This window comes from Hemitrygon akajei, chromosome 1 (assembly GCF_048418815.1).
Source record: "Hemitrygon akajei chromosome 1, sHemAka1.3, whole genome shotgun sequence".
Taxonomy (NCBI): domain Eukaryota; kingdom Metazoa; phylum Chordata; class Chondrichthyes; order Myliobatiformes; family Dasyatidae; genus Hemitrygon; species Hemitrygon akajei.
This window is the reverse complement of record NC_133124.1, coordinates 220,826,874-220,847,034: the sequence shown is the minus strand read 5'-3', so window position 1 is coordinate 220,847,034 and position 20,161 is coordinate 220,826,874. Positions and strand designations below refer to the sequence as shown.

The 20,161-nt window shown below is 53.7% G+C and overlaps 1 protein-coding gene across 1 annotated transcript; it reads right to left on the bottom strand.

Annotated features, from left to right (window-relative positions):
- Positions 1-396: 396 nt before the first annotated feature.
- Positions 397-5,383, bottom strand: LOC140736084 (zinc finger protein 703-A-like; the record flags this gene model as incomplete). Its single annotated transcript, XM_073061835.1, is given in 3 exon segments — positions 397-2,069; positions 2,071-2,141; positions 5,200-5,383. Coding segments are annotated over 3 exon segments (1,491 nt in total), but the record flags the coding sequence as incomplete, so codon positions are not given.
- Positions 5,384-20,161: the final 14,778 nt, after the last annotated feature.

Here is a 20,161-nt window from a genome sequence, read left to right as displayed (position 1 = left end):
AGTGTGACCCTCCCTCAGTACCACCCCTCCCACAGTGTGACCCTCCCTCAGTACTGCCCCTCGCACAGTGTGACCCTCCCTCAGTACCACCCCTCCCACAGTGTGACTCTCTCTCAGTACCACACTCCCACAGTGTGACCCTCACTCAGTACCACCCCTCCCACAGTGTGACCCTCCCTCAGTACTGCCCCTCCCACAGTGTGACCCTCCCTCAGTACCACCCCTCCCAGTGTGACCCTCCCTCAGTACCACCCCTCCCACAGTGTGACTCTCCCTCAGTACCACCCCTCCCAGTGTGACCCTCCCTCAGTATCCTACAGCAACAAGTCAGCCCTAGGGATGTGTGCTTTGCATGGGGAATGCTGAAGATTTCATGAAAAGCAGAAGCTGTCAGAATTTAAATATAATCAGGCTCTCATTTAATAACAAAATAAGACGTCCCACATCTCGGATAGCCCTGCCATCATATTTATCATCCCCTTTGAAATACAATACAAAAAAATATTACATCTCCATTGTACAGGTTAAAAATAAGGGAAAAATCTCCAAAGAGAACAGAATGAGGGATTACTAAAACATGCATTTCAACTCCCGCCCTTCCCACAGGAAACAGAATGAAAAATATTTTTAAATAAGAGAACTTGTCGCAAAAAACCCCCGACCGTTTGGTATGTACATTGCATTCATCGTTAGGGAAGTGGTGAGATTGTGAAGTTGGACAGTCTGCGGCCCGAGCTAACATACCTGGTTTGAGTGCTGAGTCCGTCCTGACTAAGGCCAGAGAAAGAGGGGCAACCCCTGCCCTTCCCAGAAACGCCGGGACACGTGCGTTTTCACTGGTATCCCAAGGCGGACGCGGAGGTCAGCTGTTGTCCGTAGAAGGAGTATGGGGAGTAATATGGGTTGGTGACGGGCAGGCTGAGTGCCGTACTGCTGGGCGTAGGCAGGTGGCTCTTGCCATAGGGGTGGTACCTGCCCAGGGGCAGAGTGTGTGGGCTACGCAGCGACAGCCCACTGGGGCTCCCGGGTGGGCCCTGAGGGAGGTGGAGCCCGCAGGGGGCGGGTGAGGGGCAGTGCGCCAACAACTTGTCAGCCGCGGGCAAGGCGGCGTGGTTCCTCAGGTGCCCGAGCAGCTCCTCGGAGGTGGCAAACCGCTTGTCGCAGGGTCCGCTTGCCGATACCCAGTTGCAGGCGTGGGGCCGGGGGTCGCTGTGCAGCATGAAGCCGTAGGTGTACAGGGGGGGTGTGGAGACGGTGCTGAGGACCGGCGAGGGCAGCGGGGCTGATGGGTATACCAGCGGGAACCCAGCCTTCAGGGAGGAGGGGTCGGGCAGGCAGGACGAGCAACCGGTGGTTCCGAGCGGGGGGGTCCCGTGATAGCTCAGGCAGTAGGGGTCCCGGCAGAGCCCCTGGATGAAGGAGGGGGGCGAGGCCCCGGTCAGTGGACTGGAGTTGGCTGACTTGCCGGCAGAGAGGGGAGGGCAGCCGGTCAGCGAGCCCCCCACCACGGCCGGCTTGGGCTCCACGCCACCCACCAGCGAAGAGGGGAAGGCCGGGGAGTAGGTGCCCACTATCGACGCCGGGTAGCCCATGCTGGAGGGGGGCAGAGCGTAGACCGAGTGTCCTGGCTTGTACGGAGAGACGGGGGCCACGTGGCCGGACACCAGGCCACCGCCCCCTCCGCTGACCTCCCCTTTAGCCGCACTGGGTGTGTCCCTAGGCTGCCCGGGCTCGGCTCTGCTGTGGGAGGTGCTGACGGGGGAACGTTCCTGGCACGCTCTGCTCTCAGCCTCCTTCCTCTCCTCCGCCTCCCCAGCCTTGGGGTCAGCGTGTGCCGAGGGGCTGGGGGCCGGCAGGGAGGGCGGCCGGCCCGGGAAGGACTGGCAAGGGCCGCCCGGCGCCCGGAACCCGGCCTTGTCTCCACCTCCCTCGGTGCCTTCTCCCACCTTGGAGTAGGGCTTGAAGCTGGACTTGTCCTCGGCTCCCGCCTCCCCCAACTTCAGGCAGCCTGCAGATCGGGGGGATTCCTTCTCGCTGGGGGCCACCGAGCCCAGCTTGCCGGACGGGCTGAGGGTCAGGCTTTCCGATCTGCGAGCAGGTCTGAGCCAGCAGGGCCAGCGGGCTCTTCTTGGCATCCAGCTGTAGGGAGAGAGAGGGGGAGAGTCAGGAGGGCAGCTCCGGGGGAGAGAGAGAGAGGGGGAGAGTCAGGAGGGCAGTACCGGGGGAGAGAGAGAGAGGGGGGAGAGTCAGGAGGGCAGTACGGGGGGAGAGAGAGAGAGGGGGAGAGTCAGGAGGGCAGCTCCGGGGGGAGAGAGAGAGAGGGGGAGAGTCAGGAGGGCAGCTCCGGGGGGAGAGAGAGAGAGGGGGAGAGTCAGGAGGGCAGCTCCAGGGGAGAGAGAGAGAGGGGGAGAGTCAGGAGGGCAGTACCGGGGGGAGAGAGAGAGAGGGGGAGAGTCAGGAGGGCAGTACGGGGGGAGAGAGAGAGAGGGGGAGAGTCAGGAGGGCAGCTCCGGGGGGAGAGAGAGAGGGGGGGAGTCAGGAGGGCAGCACAGGGGGGAAGGGAGAGAGGGGGGAGTCAGGAGGGCAGCACCAGGGGGGAAGGGGAGAGAGGGGGGAGTCAGGAGGGCAGCACCGGGGGGAAAGGGGAGAGAGGGGGGAGTCAGGAGGGCAGCACTGGGGGGGGGAGAGAGAGAGAGGGAGAATCAGGAGGGCAGTACTGGGGGGGAGAGGGGGAGTCAGGAGGGCAGCACCAGGGGGGGAAAAGGGGACAGAGGGGGAGAGTCAGGAGGGCAGCACCAGGGGGGGAAAAGGGGAGAGAGGGGGGAGTCAGGAGGGCAGCACGGGGGGAAGGGGAGAGAGGGGGGAGTCAGGAGGGCAGCACCAGGGGGGAAGGGGAGAGAGGGGGGAGTCAGGAGGGCAGCACCAGGGGGGAAGGGGAGAGAGGGGGGAGTCAGGAGGGCAGCACAGGGGGGAAGGGGAAGGGGAGAGAGGGGGGAGTCAGGAGGGCAGTACCGGGGGGAAAGGGGAGAGAGGGGGGAGTCAGGAGGGCAGCACAGGGGGGGGAGGAAAGGGGAGAGAGGGGGGAGTCAGGAGGGCAGCACAGGGTGGGAAAGGGGAGGGGGGGAGTCAGGAGGGCAGCACAGGGGGGAAGGGGAGAGAGGGGGGAATCAGGAGGGCAGCACAGGGGGGAAGGGGAGAGAGGGGGGAGTCAGGAGGGCAGCACCAGGGGGGAAGGGGAGAGAGGGGGAAGTCAGGAGGGCAGCACGGGGGGGAGGGAAGGGGAGACATGCTCTCTTCTCGTTCCTACCATCAGGGAGGAGGAGCAGGGACCTGAAGACTCGCCTCAATGTTTTACAAAAGCAGCTTCTTCCCTCGGCCACCAGATTTCTCAGAATCAGAATCAGGTTTATTATCACTGTGAAATTTGTTGTAGCAGCAGTGCAGTGCCATACATTATACATTAATTTAATTACAATGTGAAATATAGCATGTTGTGCATAAGAGTAACAAAAACAGTGAGGTGGTGGACATCGTCCATTCAGAACTCAGAGGGCAGAGGGGAAGAAGCTGTTCTGGAATCGCTGAGTGTGTGCCTTCAGGCTCCTGTACCTCCTCCCTGATGGTAACAGTGAGAAAAGGCCATGTCCTGTGTGATGGGGGTCCTTAATGCCTTCCTGAGGCATCAGTTTGTAAAGATGCCCTGGATGCTGGGGGAGGCCAGTGCCCATGATGGAGCTGGCTGAGTTTACAAACCTCTGCAGCTTTTTCCAATCCTGCACCAGGTGATAAAAATATAGATTTCGGGATGGTTCACAAAACCATGAACCACAATCTCACTACCTTGCTCGTTTTATGCACTAATCATTTACTATTTTGTGCATTTCTTACGATAATTTCGCGATAAATTGTAGTGTCCTTGATAAGAAACCTGATTACGATTGGGAGCCCCAGGTTCAATCCCCAGCACTAAGGATGTCTTTGTGGAGTTGGCTCGTTCTTCCTGTGACTCGCCTGTTCCCCCGACTCCAGTTTCCTCCCTCCCACTCTCCAACGGGCCTAATCGGCGCTGTAAATCATCCCCCGTGTGTGTGAGGGGCGGGAAGTTAGCACAGACAGGAGGAACGGTAGAACCAAGTAAGGCAACTACGGGCCGAATGGCCTGTTTCTCCGCTTTAGGCTCTGTTGGGCCGTTCAGTGACGACATCGGTCTCGACCCGTGGTTCAACAACGGGTCCACATCTGCCTTCGTCACACTGGAGTGAATTCCACCACGCACCGCCATCCGAGCGCTCCCCCCCGGGATGCCCCCCTCTCTACGGGACACCCTCACCCGTCACGTCCCCCCCCCGCCCCGCTCACTCCGTGCATCCACCCCGACCGGGCCGGTGACTGCCCGCTCCGGCCTCACAACCATTACACCCCAGAGAATCGTCTCCGAACCTTCAGAAGGAAAATCGCATCGGGGGCCAATATCTCCAGCCGCCGGAAAGAGATCGGGAGGGCAAAGGGGCGGGGCGAGCGGGGGATAGGAGCAGAGCATTGCCAAGCCGAAAGGCCCCACCAGCTTCCTCCTTCGCACGATAGTTGTGTGTGTGATAGATAGTTTGTCTGTGTCGGGGGAGGAGGTCGGTCCCGCTCTCTGCCCCGTGATCCCCCTCAGGAGAACATCACACCCCCAATCCCCGTCCCCTCGTCCCCCTTTCCGGTGTCCTGAGCCCGCTCCTTCGCACCCAGCGAGGGAGGGATAGACTGGGGGCTCGGAGACTGGAACCACGGACCGGTGGTTCGGGGAACGGAGAGTCCGAGACAGAGGTCCGGATCGGACAATCCGGGAGTGTGTATGTGTTAGGGAGGGGTGAGGGGAGATTAATCTGGATCCGGATCCGAATCAGATCCGGGTTGGGGATTCAGGGCAGGGAGGAAGGGATCTGGATAGCTGGGCGGGGGGTGGGGGAAGAGAAGAGAAATCAGGGATCAACATTCCAAATCAGAGGGCGGGCGGGTGGTATCTAGGGGTCAGGAGTCCGGATCGCAGGGAGGTCAGGGTCGAATGGAGGGGTGGAATTTGAGACCAGTGTCCTGTTGGGGTGGCTGATCTGGGGTGAGGAATTTGGATTCCAGGTGGTGGCTCGGCCGGCGAGCTGTGTTCCCCGGGCCAGGGCTCCCGCGGTCTACACCCCCGCCCTCACTCACCTCGATCGGGACTGAGCGGCGCGGCCGGTACCGGCTGCATGTAGTCCGAGTGCAGGATTTGAGCGCTCAGCATGCTGAGAACGGGCGGCCGGCGGCTCGCTGCACCAGGCTCCGGGGACTTCAGGCTGCGCTCCGCCTGCTCACTGTCGCTGCGCTCCCGGCTCCGCTCCCACTCCACGGGCGCTCTGCCTCATGTCCCGCCCGCCTCGGGGGCTCCTGGTGACGGGAGGGGGGCGGGGGCTCACTGGGCGCTGAGCCACATCGTGGCCGCTCTCCCTCGGCTACGCCCGGACGCCGACTCCATCCGCACTCGCACAGTCCGCAGCCTCCGCCGACCCGGACCAGCTCATAGCGTCTGAGGCTGGCTCAGGAGCGGCAGTGTACGCGGACTGGAGCGCCCGCCTCCGTCGCCCGCAGCCCGCAGATTTAAAGCAACATCGTCCTCGTCTACTGGGGGCAGGGGGGAGGGGGAGAGGGAGGGAGTGAAAGGGGACAGGTAGAGGGGAGAGGAGGGGTAAAGAGAGAGAAGGAGGGGGGAGTAGAGAGGACATCGTTTTAAGGTGACTGGAGATGGTAGAGGTAGTTATTTTTACAGCCATGGGTGGTGGTAGGGCAGATGCATTCGGGACAGCCTTAGACAGGCGCAAGAATGATAGAAAAATGAAGGGCTATGTGGGAGGGAAGGGTTAGATCGATTTTAGATTAAAAGGTCGGTTTTTCATCTTGTGCCGAATGGCCTGTACTGTTCTGTTTTGGTGGGCCTGCCTTCTGAATCACTGAGCATCTCCAGATGATGGTCTGTGGCTCCCAAAGTCCCCCAGGCGAGAGGACAACCTTCAAAGTCACCCGCTGCAGAATGTGTCCAGTAAACGTTACTCGTCTTTCCCGGAATGTGAAATTCCCGGAGCTCAGAGTGTGAGTGAAATGGCAGCTATGCCAGCATTCAGTAATTTAACATTTGCGAGAATGAGCGCGACTTCTGCATTCAGGATAAAGTAGCTAAACCAGCAACCAGGCGCTGTCTCTGCATCTCCCCCATTGACCAGGCACCTTGAATGCCACCTGCAGACTGCAAGGATTTTTAGTGTGTGTGACAGACAGCACTACATCACAGAAGCAGGCTTTCGGCCCATCTAGTTCCTCCCGAGCTGTCTCGTCCCATCGACCTGTCCCCGGACCAAAGTCCTCCCATACACATTTCCCCTAAATGCTGAAATCCGCCCGCGTCCACCACTTCCTCTGCGTGAAGGAGTTCGCTCTCAGATTCCCCTTCAACACGTAGAAAACTCATCCCTAACCCTCCCCCCTGTACTTTCCGGCAATCACCTTAAAATGATCCCCCCTCATATTAGCCATTTCCACCCTGGGTAAAAGTCTCGGACTGTCCACCTCGATGTATGCCTCTTGTACACATCTGCCGTCACCTCTCACCCTCTCCTCATTCTCTCTAATCCAGGCAGTGTCCTGGTCAATCTCCTCTGCACCTCTCTAATCCAGGCAGCATCCTGGTAAATCTCCTCTGCACCCTCTCTAATCCAGGCAGCATCCTGGTCAATCTCCTCTGCACCCTCTCTAATCCAGGCAGCATCCTGGTAAATCTCCTCTGTACCCTCTCTAATCCAGGCAGCATCCTGGTCAATCTCCTCTGTACCCTCTCTAATCCAGGCAGCATCCTGGTCAATCTCCTCTGCACCCTCTCTAATCCAGGCAGCATCCTGGTAAATCTCCTCTGCACCCTCTCTAATCCAGGCAGCATCCTGGTAAATCTCCTCTGCACCCTCTCTAATCCAGGCAGCATCCTGGTAAATCTCCTCTGCACCCTCTCTAAAGCCTCCAGATCCCTCCTAGTGAGCCGAACCTGGTTCGAGGTGTGGTCGAACCAGGGTCTTACAGAGCTGCAACAGCACTTGGTGTGACCCGATGAAGGATGGTCTTTGATCGAGGTGCCGGGGGTGAATGCTGCCGGCTGGTCCATTCCAGGCTGCAGTGGGAGGTGCTGAGGGATGATGCACTGAAGCTCGGGGAAAGACCACAGTGTAGGGTTCTTCCGCTACTGGACAATGAGGGGCGGGTTGAGTGAGCCCCTCAGTCATTGTAGTGGGGTACCACTCCGGAGGGGGTGGGACATGAGCAGTGTTAGTGATGTGTAGGAATGTACAGAAAGTATTGACTCTGGATGGTAGAATGAAAACGCATTGCGTGGGTTATTCTTGTAAATAATTTATTATCATTATTAATTTTATTATTGATTTAAAAATCTGTGTAGAGTCGCCTTTCGGGCTGAAACCCATAATCAGAACTCAGAAACTGGTGCAGGTCAAAACTTCAAAGTAAATCATTATCGTATATGTCACCAATATTATATATTATATTTCATTATCAGAGTACATGTACGTCACCATACACAGCCCTGAGATCCAGTTTCCAGCGGGCATACTCTGCAAAGCTATAGAGTAACTATAACCGGAGCAATTAGCAATCTGTGCAAATGCAAATATAAATAAATAGCAACAAATAATGAGAGCATGAGATAAAGAGTCCTTATTGGTTGTGGGAACATCTCAATGATGGGGCAAGTTAGTGTTATTTTTTATTCAAAATTTTCGCAACAGATTCACAAGCTTGTGAAGAACACTTCACAGTACTGGCAGCAAGCTATTAGAACCAAGTCCCCAAGTGGCTCTGAGAACAATTGCTCGTGTTTAACCCCCCCACCCCACCACCACAGACACACACACACTCACTGATGGATGGGTCACACACACACACACACACACACACACTCACTAGTGGATGGGTCACACACACACACACACTCACTAGTGGATGGGTCACACACACACTCATTGATGGATGGGTCTCACACACACACTGATGGATGGGTCACACACACACATTCACTAGTGGATGGGTCACACACACACACTGATGGATGGGTCACACACACACACACACACACTGATGGATGGGTCACACACACACACTCACTAGTGGATGGGTCACACTCACACACACTGATGGATGGGTCACACTCACACACACACACACTCACTAGTGGATGGGTCACACACACACACTGATGGATGGGTCTCACACACACACTCACTAGTGGATGGGTCACACACTCACTAGTGGATGGGTCACACACACACACACACACACTCACTAGTGGATGGGTCACACACACACACTGATGGATGGGTCTCACACACACACTCACTAGTGGATGGGTCACACACACACACTGATGGATGGGTCTCACACACACACTGATGGATGGGTCACACACACACACTGATGGATGGGTCACACACACTCATTGATGGATGGGTCTCACACACACACTGATGGATGGGTCACACACACACACTCACTAGTGGATGGGTCACACACACACACTGATGGATGGGTCACACACACACTCACTAGTGGATGGGTCACACTCACACACACACACACTCACTAGTGGATGGGTCACACACACACACTGATGGATGGGTCTCACACACACACTCACTAGTGGATGGGTCACACACACACACTGATGGATGGGTCTCACACACACACTGATGGATGGGTCACACACACACACTGATGGATGGGTCACACACACTCATTGATGGATGGGTCTCACACACACACTGATGGATGGGTCACACACACACACTCACTAGTGGATGGGTCACACACACACACTGATGGATGGGTCACACACACACTCACTAGTGGATGGGTCACACTCACACACACTGATGGATGGGTCACACTCACACACACTGATGGATGGGTCACACACACACACACTCACTAGTGGATGGGTCACACACACACACTGATGGATGGGTCTCACACACACACTCACTAGTGGATGGGTCTCACACACACACACACACTAGTGGATGGGTCACACTCACACACTCACTAGTGGATGGGTCACACACTCACTAGTGGATGGGTCACACACACACACACACTGATGGATGGGTCACACACACACACACTCACTAGTGGATGGGTCACACACACACACTGATGGATGGGTCACACACACACACTCACTAGTGAATGGGTCTCACACACACACACACACACTGATGGATGGGTCACACACACACACTCACTAGTGGATGGGTCACACACACACTAGTGGATGGGTCACACTCACACACTCACTAGTGGATGGGTCACACACTCACTAGTGGATGGGTCACACACACACTGATGGATGGGTCACACACACACACACTCACTAGTGGATGGGTCACACACACACACTGATGGATGGGTCACACACACACACTCACTAGTGAATGGGTCTCACACACACACACACACACTGATGGATGGGTCACACACACACACACTCACTAGTGGATGGGTCTCACACACACACTCACTAGTGGATGGGTCTCACACACACACACACACTAGTGGATGGGTCTCACTAGTGGATGGGTCACACACTCACTAGTGGATGGGTCACACACACACACTGATGGATGGGTCACACACACACACTCACTAGTGGATGGGTCACACACACACACTCACTATTGAATGGGTCTCACACACACACACACACTGATGGATGGGTCACACACACACACTCACTAGTGGATGGGTCACACACACACACTGATGGATGGGTCACACACACACACTCACTAGTGGATGGGTCACACACACACACTCACTAGTGGATGGGTCACACACACACACTGATGGATGGGTCTCACACACACACTCACTAGTGGATGGGTCTCACACACACACTGATGGATGGGTCTCACACACACACTCACTAGTGGATGGGTCACACACACACACTGATGGATGGGTCACACACACACTCACTAGTGGATGGGTCTCACACACACACACACACTAGTGGATGGGTCTCACACACACACTGATGGATGGGTCTCACACACACACTCACTAGTGGATGGGTCACACACACACACTGATGGATGGGTCTCACACACACACTCACTAGTGGATGGGTCACACACACACACACTGATGGATGGGTCTCACACACACACTCACTAGTGGATGGGTCACACACACACACTGATGGATGGGTCTCACACACACACTCACTAGTGGATGGGTCACACACACACTGATGGATGGGTCTCACACACACACTCACTAGTGGATGGGTCACACACTCACTAGTGGATGGGTCACACACACACACTGATGGATGGGTCTCACACACACACTCACTAGTGGATGGGTCACACACTCACTAGTGGATGGGTCACACACACACACTGATGGATGGGTCTCACACACACACTCACTAGTGGATGGGTCACACACACACACTGATGGATGGGTCTCACACACACACTCACTAGTGGATGGGTCACACACACACACTGATGGATGGGTCTCACACACACACTCACTAGTGGATGGGTCACACTCACACACACACTCACTAGTGGATGGGTCACACACACACACTGATGGATGGGTCTCACACACACACTCACTAGTGGATGGGTCACACACACACACTGATGGATGGGTCTCACACACACACTGATGGATGGGTCTCACTCACACACTCACTAGTGGATGGGTCACACACACACACTGATGGATGGGTCACACACACACTCACTAGTGGATGGGTCTCACACACACACACTAGTGGATGGGTCTCACTAGTGGATGGGTCACACACTCACTAGTGGATGGGTCACACACACACACACACTCACTAGTGGATGGGTCACACACACACACACACTGATGGATGGGTCTCACACACACACACTCACTCACTAGTGGATGGGTCACACACACACACTCACTAGTGGATGGGTCACATACACACACACTCATTGATGGATGGGTCTCTCTCTCTCTCACACACATACACACACAGGTTCATTATGCTCGTGTGCCAACAAAAACGAACACACGCACACCTGCCCATCAATACGGAGCGGCACGGAAGCGGGTTTGCTCCTGCAGGCCAGGCAGTATCTATATATAGTCGACGTTTCGTGCCGAGACCCTTCGTCAGGACTAACTGAAAGAAAAGATAGTAAGAGATTTGAAAGTAGGAGGGGGTGGGGTGAAGCTGAGAGCTGGAAAGGTGATTGGCGAAAGTGATACAGGGCTGGAGAAGGGAAAGGATCATGGGACGGGAGGCCTATGGGGAAAGAAAGGGGGCGGGGGGAGGGAGCACCAGAGGGAGATGGAGAACAGGCAAAGAGCGATGGGCAGAGAGAGAAAAAAGGAGGAGGCAATAAAAAATTCAGGGATGGGGTAAGAAGGAGAGGAGGGCATTAACGGAAGTTAGAGAAGTCAATGTTCATGCCATCAGGTTGGAGGTTACCCAGCCGGTATATAAGGTGTTGTTCCTCCAACCTGAGTGTGGCTTCATCTTGACAGTAGAGGCGGCCATGGACAGACATATCAGAATGGGAATGGGACATGGAATTAAAATGTGTAGCCACTGGGAGATCCTGCTTTCTCTGGCGGACAGAGCGTAGGTGTTCAGCGAAACGGTCTCCCAGTCTGCGTCAGGTCTCACCAATATATAAAAGGCCACACCGGGAGCACCGGACGCAGTATACCACACCAGCCGACTCACAGGTGAAGTGTCGCCTCACCTGGAAGGACTGTCTGGGCGATCGGCAGAGAGAGAGAAAAAAAGGAGCGGGGCATAAATAAATCAGGGATGGGGTAAGAAGGGGAGGAGGGGCATTAACGGAATGTTCATGTCATCTGGTTGGAGGCTGCCCAGACCGAATATAAGGTGTTGTTCCTCCAACCTGAGCGTGGCTTCATTTTGACAGTAGAGGAGGCCATGGATAGACATAACAGAATGGGAATGGGATGTGGAATTAAAATGTGTGGCCACTGGGAGATCCTGCTTTCTCTGGCGGACAGAGCCTGAGTGTTCAATTCCTTCCCACCTATGTTCGTGACGCTTCTCACGCTTTGCATTTTTTCAATGCTTTTAAGTTCCCTGGCCCCCACCGTCTTATTGTCACCATGGATGTCTAGTCCCTGTATAACTCCATCCCCCACCAGGAAGGTCTCAAAGCTCTCCGCTTCTTTTTGGATTCCAAACCTAACCAATTCCCCTCTACCACCACTCTCCTCCGTCTAGCGGAATTAGTTCTTACTCTCAATAATTTCTCCTTTGGTTCCTCCCACTTCCTCCAAACCAAGGGTGTAGCCATGGGCACCCGCACGGGTCCCAGTTATGCCTGCCTTTTTGTTGGCTTTGTGGAACTGTCCATGTTCCAAGTCTATACCGGTATCCATCCCCCTCTTTTCCTTCGCTACATTGGCTACTGCATTGGCGCTGCCTCCTGCACACATGCTGAGCTCGTCGACTTCATTAACTTTGCCTCCAACTTTCACCCTGCCCTCAAATTTACCTGATCCATTTCCGACACCTCCCTCCCCTTTCTTGATCTTTCTGTCTCCATCTCTGGATACGGCCTATCTACTGATATCTACTATAAGCCTACAGACTCTCACACCTACCTGGACTATTCCTCTTCCCACTCTGTCTCTTGCAAAAATGCCGCCCCCTTCTCGCAATTCCTCCGTCTCCGCCGCATCTGCTCTCAGGATGAGGCTTTTCATTCCAGGACGAAGGAGATATCTTCCTTTTTTAAACAAAAGGGGCTTCCCTTCTTCCACCATCAACTCTGCTCTCAAACGCATTTCTCCCATTTCCCGCACATCTGCCCTCACCCCATCCACCCGCCACCCCACTCGGGATAGGGTTCCCCTTGTGCTCACCTAGCACCCCACCAGCCTCCAGGTCCAACGTATAACTCTCCGTAACTTCCGCCACCTCCAACGGGATCCCACTACCAAACACATTTTTCCCTCCCCTCCCCCCACTTCTGCTTTCCGCAGGGATCACTCCCTACGTGACTCCCTTGTCCACTCGCCCCCCCCCCCCCCATCCCTTCCCACCGATCTCCCTCCTGGTACTTATCCTTGTAAACGGAACAAGTGCTACACCTGCCCTTACACTTCCTCCCTCACCACCATTCAGGGCCCCAGACAGTCCTTCCAGGTGAGGCGACACTTCACCTGTGAGTCGGCTGGTGTGGTATACTGTGTCCGGTGCTCCCGGTGTGGCCTTTTATATATTGGTGAGACCCGACGCAGACTGGGAGACCGTTTCGCTGAACACCTATGCTCTGTCCGCCAGAGAAAGCAGGATCTCCCAGTGGCCACACATTTTAATTCCACGTCCCATTCCCATTCTGATATGTCTATCCATAGCCTCCTCTACTGTCAAAATGAATCCAAACTCAGGTTGGAGGAACAACACCTTATATACCGGCTGGGTAGCCTCCAACCTGATGTCATGAACATTGACTTCTCTAACTTCCGTTAATGCCCTCCTCCCCTTCTTACCCCATCCCTGATTTATTTATTCCCCCTCTGCCCATCGCTCTTTGCCTGTTCTGCATCTCCCTCTGATGCTCCCCTCCCCCCTTCTTTCTCCCGAGGCCTCCCGTCCCATGATCCTTTTCCTTCTCCAGCTCTGTATCACCTTCGCCAATCACCTTTCCAGCTCTTAGCTTCACCCCACCCCCTCCTGTCTTCACCTATCATTTCAGATCTCCCCCTCTCCCTCCTACTTTCAAATCTCTTACTATCTTTTCTTTCAGTTCGTCCTGACGAAGGGTCTCGGCCCGAAACGTTGACAGTGCTTCTTCCTATAGATGCTGCCTGGCCTGCTGTGTTCCACCAGCATTTTGTGTGTGTTGCTTGAATTTCCAGCATCTGCAGATTTCCTCATGTTTCCTGATTAGTCAGATAGATGTAATTGGGTGGCGCGGACTCGTTGGTCAGGAATGGCCATTTATTGTGCCGTATCTCTAACTAAATACAATGACATATACATACGCACGCATAAATCTGGCACAACATTCGCAAACGCCCGATATATGCACACGCACACACACTGTCTCACTCACACGGGCTTTCATTGATCGTGTTACAGTTACTACTCTATAGATTTGCTGATAATGCCCGCAGCAAAATAAATCTCAGGGTTGTTTATGGTGACATATATGAACTCTGATAATAAATTTACTCTGAACTTTTCGCTCAGTCTCTCTCTTACACACGCGAACGCCCGCTACATCTCTCTTCCACCCGACTGGCCGCGTTGATGTCTGTGGAACTGAACACGGAGTTGAATGTGCCGATATGCCGAACAGACTGAGCTCCGTGCTGACGAGTTGGGACCGATTTCCCTGTCTGTAACCGGTCATTTTAATGGATCGTTGTGCCCAGGCCAATCATGTGAGTGTTACCAAGTGAAAATGCACCTTGCGCAAAGTTTTGGCCAAGGAGGAACTTGAAATACCGACAGTGGAATGTACTACCGTCGGGAGGAGGTCCCACCAGCAGGTTCAGGCGGAAGATGGGTGGGTGGCTTGGGTCATTGCGAGATCCCACAGCAGACTGGCGCTGAATAAACCAAATCCGCCTGGCAGGCGGGCTGAACACCGTGGGTAAGAAACGTTCCGCGCATGTGCTGCACGGAGAGCCACGCCCCTTGGTCCGGTGATCACCAATCAGAGACGAGGGGGCGGAGTCGGGACTCCGTTTATGTGACGTCACTGGGTTCTGGCGGGAGAGCGCTATAATGATACAAAAGATCCTGTAACAGTCACAAAATGCTGGAGCGGCTCCGCAGATTGAGCGGCGTCGATGGAGGGGAATAAATTCAACGTCTCAGGCCAAGACCCTTTATCAGGACACCGGGAGGCGGGCGGGGAAGGTGCTGCTCGGCGCCGACATCTTCTGAAGTCCCATCCCGGGAAGATTCGCGGTGAGGACGGAGGAACTGAGAGAAGGGAACAGAGTTCCTACAGCCGACACATTCTCAGGGCATCCTGTGTCGTTGGGGCAGGTCCGCGGTCACGCTGGCGCAGAGCGGCTAAGCCCGCAGGACTCCCAAGCACTGAGATCCGTCGTCCGGGACCCAGCCCTCTCCTCTTCTCTCACCTCACCCCGCCTCTCCTTTCCCCTTCCTGGCGCTCCCTCTTTCAGCCCTCGCCTGTCCCTCACCCATCTCGGGACAAGGAGCATTTGCCCGCTCCTTGTCCCGAGAGCGGTGGGTACTGCCAGGGTGATAGTGGAGGTAGATAAATTAGGGATATTTAAGAAACACTTAGTAGATCGGCACATGGCTGATAGAAAAATGGAGGGTTCTGAGGGAGGGAAGAGTTAGATTGATCTTGGATTAGGTTAAGGGCTCGGCACAACATTATGGGCTAAAGGTCCTACGTTCTATGATATTCGTTCAGTCTGTGCGTTATTGTGAACTGCTCTGGCAAAGTGATCAGCGCGGGCGCTGGGGAGATGGAATTCAAGAGAGTTTGTCACGTACTGTACTTCCTGCCGTGTACACATGTCTCCTCCCACAGTCCAAATACATACCTGTTAGTAGGTTAATTGGTCATTGTGGTTAGGCCAGGTTTAAATCGTGGGTTATTAGGCGGCACAAGGGCCTGTTGTATCTAGAAACAAGTTACACCACATAAGACCATAAGATATAGGAGCTGAAGTAGGCCATTCGGCCCATCATGTCTGCTCTGCCATTCAACCCTGGGCTGATCCAATTCTTCCAGTCATCCCCACTCCCCTGCCTTCTCCCCATACCCGTTGATGCCCTGGCTAATCAAGAACATACCTCTGCTTTAAATGCACCCAATGACTTGGCCTCCATGGCTGCCCGTGGCAACAAATTCCACAGATTTACAACCTTCTGACTAAAGTAATTTCTCCACATCTCAGTTCTAAAAGGACGTCCTTCAATTCTGAAGTCGTGCCCTCTTGTCCTAGACTCCCCTACCATGGGAAGTAACTTTGTCATATCTAATCTGTTCAGGCCTTTTAACATTCTGAATGTTTCTATGAGACTCCCCCCAACCCCCCCCCATTCTCCTGAACTCCGGAGAATACAGTCCAAGAGCTTCCTCATATGGTAACCCTTCCCATGGTAGAACTGGGAAGGAGGAAGAATGGAAAATGCTGTTGGTGGCAGGACGCTGTCAGGACTGATGCTGGCTTTCCAGCACACAGACAGCTTCACCTGCTGAGTTCCTCCGGCAGATTGTTTGCTATTCCAGAGGAGCTCAGGAATTGGCAATGGATGTTCATCTTGTAGACTGTATATGTTTAAATATATCTGTCCCCCACCCAGCTTCTTGCTTCACCCCCTCCCACCTATCTCCTGCCAGCTTGTACTCATTCCCTCCTCCCCCCTCCTGTCCTGATGAAGTTGAAAGTAAATTTATTATCGATGTACGTACATGTCACCAAACACAATCCTGAGGTTCAATTTCTTGCAGGTATTCACAGTAGAACAAAGAAATACGATGGGATTGATAAAAAGACTAGACACAAAAACAGACTGACAAAGAACCAACGTACAAAAGAAAAAATTGCAAATGCAAAAGAATATGGTCTCGGCCCGAAACATCAACTGTTTATTCCCCTCATAGATGGTTTCTGACCTGCTGAGTTCCTCCAGCATTTTGTGTGTGTGGCTTTGCATGAAGCTGGTGGGTTTTGCGATGGGACATTTTCAACAGACCACAGTTGCTCCGCATTATTCCTGGGTTTGGAATTGAGAGGGAAAGGAATTATTGGAACCACCAGATGAATAAGGAAAGTAGAATTGCTGCAGCCCCGCTGGAGATAATTGCATCCTCATTAGGCAGCAGCAGAACAGGAGGAAAGCTCACTGTACAGGCCCTTCGGCCCACAATGTTGTGCTAACCTTTTAACCTACTCCAAGATCAATTTCACTCTTCCCTCCTACATAGCCTCCATTTTTCTGTCAGCTGTGTGCCCGTCTAATAATCTCTTAAATGTTCCTAATGTAGCTGCCTCTACCTTCACCCCTTCGATGTTTGGTCACATTGAACACTTTGTCAGTAATCTGACTGGCTGCATCACTGCCTGGTACGGGGGTGGGGTAGTGGGGGCTACTGCACAGGATCGAAAGAAGCTGCAGAGACTTGTAATCCGGTCAGCTTCATCATGGGCACTAGCCTCCGTGGTATCCAGGACATCTTCAAGGAGCGATGCCTCAAAAAGGTGGCATCTATCATTAAGGACCCCCCACCACCCACAACACACCCTCTTCTCATTGTTACCATCAGGGAGGAGGCACAGGAGCCTGAAGGCACACACCCAGGGATTCAGGAACAGCTTCTTCCCCTCTGCCATCCGATTTCTGAATGGACATTGAACCCATGAACGCCACCTCACTACTTTTTAAAAAAAATTTGCACTATTTATTTTATTTATATATATATATATATATATATACAGTAATTGGTGTTTTTCTCTATTATGCATTATAATATAGTGCTGTAGCATAACAAATTTCACAACCTACTGTGTGCGGGTGATATGAAACCTGATTTGGAGCTACTCAATGTTCTGTTTGACATATCTAGTCAACAAAGTGAAGGAGGGGAAAACAATGAGTGTCTATGTTTCTAAAGTTTGTACATAGTGCTAAGTTCTGTTTCTAGCCGCGCCCTCAGTTATATTAGACCTTGCAACACCAAATTTTAATCAGTCCTTCTGTAAACTCTACTCGACAGGAGAACACCATTGTTCTTTGAGAAAGTGTACCTTCACCCATATACAGCACATTTTCCCTGTCTGTGGGCTTGTCCAGTTCCCATTGGAATCTGTTCTCTCAACTTTTCTTCAATGAACTCATTCCAAATCACGAGTTTGTCCAAATCTCCTCTGGGGTTCTTGTGATCGCTCTAACAAAGCTTCTCTGAATGCCTCCGTTAACTCTCAAGTGGGGTATCCCTCACCCTCTGCATTAGAAAGTCGAGGTCGGCACTGTGGTGTAGTGGCAGTAAGATAAGGGCTTGATTCCCGCCACTGACTGTGAGCGTCGGCTTCCTCACAAAGCCGAAAGGGTTTTTACTGGATCGGCTGTGACTGTCAACTCACTTTTGTGCAGTTGTTGGCATAATTTGTTTTTTTCTGCACATTGGGTCTTTGGTCGTCTTTTTAAATGGATTCTATTGGGTTGCTGCCTGTAAGGAGACAAATCTAGTATACATTGATAATAAATGTACTTTGAGCTGTAGGTTAGTGAGTTGTGGGCCAGAGGGGTGGTGACACTCGCAGGCTGCCCAGCACAATCCTCGCTGATTTGATTTGACACTATTCCCTGTGTTTTGATGTACAAGACCTAATAAAGCTAATCTTATCAATCTCTTGACCAATCCATTTCACTTTGAATCTCAACTCAAGCAAGTCCGAGCCGCGTTTGAGCCCGTGTCTATTTTAATAGAACATCCTGCGGTGCTGAAGCGGGAACAGACAATATGGTCACTGCTCCCCCGAAGCTGCGCGGGCGCACGCCCACTCGGTGACAGAAACGCTCCCGCACGCATAGCTGCAGCTGCAATCAGGTTAGATGAGAAAAAGTTTATGAAATGTGAAAGATTTTCTTTGCTGTGCTGTATTTTATTATACCCGTCAATTATTAAATAAAATTAAAAGTATGTGATTTTTGAATTTTCATTCTAAGTATTCATAGTATGCATATTACAAAAAAAAAAACATTTTAAGTTTTCAAGCCGTGTAACAATCCGCTCAGAGCAATGGTTGTTCCACGCAACTGTGCAAAGATAATAGCGGGAACATTGATTATGGTGCTGCAGGGAACTGAATTGCATTCCTGATCCTAGTCTCCCTGTGGATGCTACTTAGATCCAGACTTTGATCCCTGGTGAGAAACGGTGGGGAATAAGGTGTTCGGGAGGGTTTGGCCCGGGGTAGCTCACTTTGTCCCGTTGGGGAGGGTTTGGCCAGGGTAGCTCACTATGTCCCGTTTGGCCAGGGTAGCTCGCTTTGTCCCGTTGGGGAGGGTTTGGCCAGAGTAGCTCGCTTTGTCCCGTTTGGCCAGGGTAGCTCGCGTTGTCCCGTTTGGCCAGGGTAGCTCGCTTTGTCCCGTTGGAGAGGGTTTGGCCCGGGGTAGCTCGCTTTGTCCCGTTGGGGAGGGTTTGGCCCGGGGTAGCTCGCTTTGTCCCGTTGGGGAGGGTTTGACCGGAGTAGCTCGCTTTGTCCCGTTGGGGAGGGTTTGGCCAGGGTAGCTCACTATGTCCCGTTTGGCCAGGGTAGCTCGCTTTGTCCCGTTGGGGAGGGTTTGGCCAGAGTAGCTCGCTTTGTCCCGTTTGGCCAGGGTAGCTCGCGTTGTCCCGTTTGGCCAGGGTAGCTCGCTTTGTCCCGTTGGAGAGGGTTTGGCCAGGGTAGCTCGCTTTGTCCCGTTGGGGTTTGTCCAGGGTAGCTCGCTTTGTCCCGTTTGGCCAGAGTAGCTCGCTTTGTCCCGTTTGGCCAGGGTAGCTCGCGTTGTCCCGTTTGGCCAGGGTAGCTCGCTTTGTCCCGTTGGAGAGGGTTTGGCCAGGGTAGCTCGCTTTGTCCCGTTGGGGTTTGGCCAGGGTAGCTCGCTTTGTCCCGTTTGGCCAGGGTAGCTCGCGTTGTCCCGTTGGAGAGGGTTTGGCCCGGGGTAGCTCGCTTTGTCCCGTTGGGGAGGGTTTGGCCCGGGGTAGCTCGCTTTGTCCCGTTGGGGAGGGTTTGACCGGAGTAGCTCGCTTTGTCCCGTTGGGGAGGGTTTGGCCAGGGTAGCTCACTATGTCCCGTTTGGCCAGGGTAGCTCGCTTTGTCCCGTTTGGCCAGGGTAGCTCGCGTTGTCCCGTTTGGCCAGGGTAGCTCGCGTTGTCCCGTTTGGCCAGGGTAGCTCGCTTTGTCCCGTTGGGGAGGGTTTGGCCAGAGTAGCTCGCTTTGTCCCGTTGGGGAGGGTTTGGCCAGGGTAGCTCGCTTTGTCCCGTTGGGGAGGGTTTGACCCGGGTAGCTCGCTTTGTCCCGTTGAGGAGGGTTTGACCAGGGTAGGTCGCTTTGTCCCGTTTGACCA